The 3,254-nt window shown below is 58.4% G+C and overlaps 1 protein-coding gene across 1 annotated transcript in view; it reads left to right on the top strand.

Moving 5' to 3' along the window:
- The window catches only part of KCNK3 (potassium two pore domain channel subfamily K member 3), a 21,081-nt gene extending 18,059 nt beyond the window's left edge, over window positions 1–3,022 (top strand). The window contains exon 2 of the mRNA XM_082049411.1: window positions 745–3,022. Within this exon, the coding sequence (XP_081905537.1) occupies window positions 745–1,616 (872 nt within the window). The 3' untranslated portion in view covers window positions 1,617–3,022. The remainder of the gene's footprint in view (window positions 1–744) is intronic.
- The last annotated feature ends 232 nt before the right edge of the window (window positions 3,023–3,254 follow it).

Raw genomic sequence — 3,254 nt, 5'->3', positions numbered from 1 at the left:
GATGTGGGGACGTGGGGCTGGGTGACAGAGGGGCTCCCCTTGATTCTCCATTCCTTAAAAAATCTCTAATTTCTGCGTCTCCTGCGTCTCTCCACCCACTGCTCGGACACAGGCCACCCCGGGATGGGGATTTCAGGGAAGAGCCATCTCCAGTTTCACAGGATCACAGAATCATTTTGGTTGGAAAAGCCCCTCAAGATTATCGAGTCCAACCATAACCCAGCCCTGTCCCTGCCCCATGTCCTGAGAACCTCATGTCCGTCTGTCCAGCCCTCCAGGGATGGTGACTCCAGCACTGCCCTGGGCAGCCTGTTCAATGCCCCACAGCCCTTTGGGGAAGAAATTGTTCCCCACATCCAACCTCAACCTCTCCTGGCGCAACTTGAGGCCATTTCCCCTTGTCCTGTCACTTGCTACTGGGAAACATCCCCCACCCCAGCCAGGGTCCATATGAGCACCCCCCCCGCTACCCCCACCCCAGCCCAGGGATGCGGCACCTTGTCCGTCACCCAGCCCTCCAGCTCCTTTCCCACGAGCCCAGGACTTGCCCCCTTCTCCAGCTCCATTTTCCTTTGGCCTCCCCATTACACCCATCTCTCAGAACCCTCTGCGGTCACTCCTTGTTCCCAGGGGGTCAGGATTGGGGTCCACCATCAGTGACTCACTCAGGGAAACAGTTTGAGGTGCTGCACCCCCCAGCTTAGACCACCAAGCTGACTCCCCCTCTGTGGCTTTGCCCCCCAGGTTATGGCCACGCGGCACCCAGCACGGATGGGGGGAAGGTCTTCTGCATGGTCTACGCTCTGCTGGGCATCCCCCTCACCCTCGTCATGTTCCAGAGCCTGGGCGAGAGGATCAACACCTTTGTCAGGTACCTCCTGCACCGCGTCAAGAAGTGCCTTGGCATGAGGCGGGCGGAGGTCTCCATGGCCAACATGGTCACCATCGGGTTCTTCTCCTGCATCAGCACCCTCTGCATCGGGGCAGCCGCCTTCTCCTACTACGAGCACTGGAGCTTCTTCCACGCCTACTACTACTGCTTCATCACCCTCACCACCATCGGCTTCGGGGACTACGTGGCCCTGCAGAAGGACGAAGCCCTCCAGAACAAGCCCCAATACGTGGCCTTCAGCTTCGTCTACATCTTGACAGGCCTGACGGTCATTGGGGCGTTCCTCAACCTGGTGGTGTTGAGGTTCATGACCATGAACGCCGAGGACGAGAAGCGGGACGCCGAGCATCGCGCTCTGCTCACCCGCAACGGCCAAGCCAGCAGCGTCCACACCACGGACACGGCCGCGGCCACCCCGGCGGCCACAGGCGGCGGGTTCCGGAACGTCTACGCCGAGGTTCTCCACTTCCAATCCATGTGCTCGTGCCTGTGGTACAAGAGCCGGGAGAAGCTGCAGTATTCCATCCCCATGATCATCCCCAGGGACCTCTCCACCTCGGACACCTGCGTGGAGCAGAGTCACTCCTCACCCGGCCGCTGTCCCCAGACCCCCAACAACCGATGTTTCTGCAACGCCCGCCGCTCGGCCATCAGCTCCGTCTCCACCGGCCTCCACAGCCTCGCCGCCTTCCCGGGGCTCACAAAGCGCCGCAGCTCCGTCTAACCCCAATCCATCCCCCCCAGACCTTCCTCCTCAGCCAAGGACTCTTCTTGGTCACAGCAGGAGGAAAATACTCCAGGGTTTGGATGTGAAGGGGGCAGCGGGCTCAGGATGGGACCCCCGGGGGGCCGGGGGCTGTACTGCTCTGGGATGGATACAGGAGGAGTGGTGATGCTGCCCTGGTCCTCCCCGGTGCAGAAAATAACACAAGGGAGCTACTGGTGTTATTTTATTTTAATTTATTTTATTTTTGCAAAAACCACTCCTCAAAAATGTGAAACTTGAAGAGCTGGAGGGTGTTTTAACCCAATGTGAGGTTTGAGGCGGGGGGTTGTGTACACCTGCACGTCCCACCGTGGTACCTCTATGGAAGCAACTGGGGAACCCCACAGCCCCAAGACAGCCCCACAGTAGCCCCACAACATCCCGAGCGCCATCCGGACACCGCATGGGACGCGGGGACAGGAGGACGTGGGGCTTCTGGTGCTGATCCTGCATCCCGGCCCCTCCATCCTCTGCCTCCCGGGGAGGAAGGCAGCGAGGATGCCACGGCCAGAGATGTCACAGCGGAGGCGAGCGCGTATCAGCGCGCAAATCAGGCTAAGAGGGGCTTAGACGGAGCTTTTTTCCATCACTGCGCACATCAGCTTGCCCCCACGGCCGGGAAAACAAGCCGTGAGTCACGTAGGCTGCCAAAAACTCGGTGGGCAGCCCACCGGCAGCTTCACGAGGTCTTTTTAACCCTTTTTAGATGGGCAAACCCCAGGATTCTCTGCCCTGGGATGCAGGAGCAGGACCCCCCTATCCCCATCCACCCCTGGGGCCGGAGCCGTTACCCTCGGGAGCTTTTTTGGGGACGACCTGAGGCATTATAGGAATTTTTCACCCTCTGTCTTCACCTTCAACCTTCACAGGGAGCACCCAAAGCACAGGCTGTCCCCCCATTGACGGGGACACCGGGGGACACTGGGACATGCGCTGGTCCCTCTTTGAGCCCCGGGGGTGTCAGGGGGACTTTGGGGACAGCCCAAGCACCCAACCCGCCTGTTTCATTTCTCACCTTTTACCAGAAGAAAAACCAATGTATTTCTAATACTTGACCTGTACATACTGTTAGATATCAAGAGGATATTTATTATAAATGACGTTATCACCATATCTATAGAAATCTATAATTATCTATCAGATAGAGGAGTCTTGGGGGGAAATTCATCGATGACGGCGGGGAATTTCTCTTTCTGCTCTCTGCATCTTCCTCGTCGTCGGGCGCCCGCGGGGACCCGCGCTCCTCCCGGCCAAGTTTCTCGGGTTCTCATGCCAAAGTCGATTTGTACCGCGGGGTTCTTCCTTCTTCCTTAGCGAGAGAGAAATAAAGGCTGGTTCAAAGCTCGGCATCGCCTCGGCTCCTTCATCGGGCGCCGCGTGAGGATGAGGAGCGGAGGGTCGCGGTCCCCTGGGGTGTCCCCATGTCACGGCTCTGTGTCCCGTCACCTTGGCTCTGCGGGGACTGGGAAGTGTGAGAATGTCCTCAGGGTAAACCTCTGTTTGTCCGGCTCCTGACTTTTCCCATGGATGAGGAAGAGGAGGAAAGAAAGAAAGGGAAAAGGGAAAAGGGAAAAGGGAAAGGGAAAGGGAAAGGGA

This window comes from Streptopelia decaocto, assembly GCF_964273445.1.
Source record: "Streptopelia decaocto genome assembly, chromosome: 3".
In the NCBI taxonomy this organism is placed as follows: Eukaryota; Metazoa; Chordata; class Aves; order Columbiformes; family Columbidae; genus Streptopelia; species Streptopelia decaocto.
This window is presented reverse-complemented; position numbering and strand designations above follow the sequence as displayed.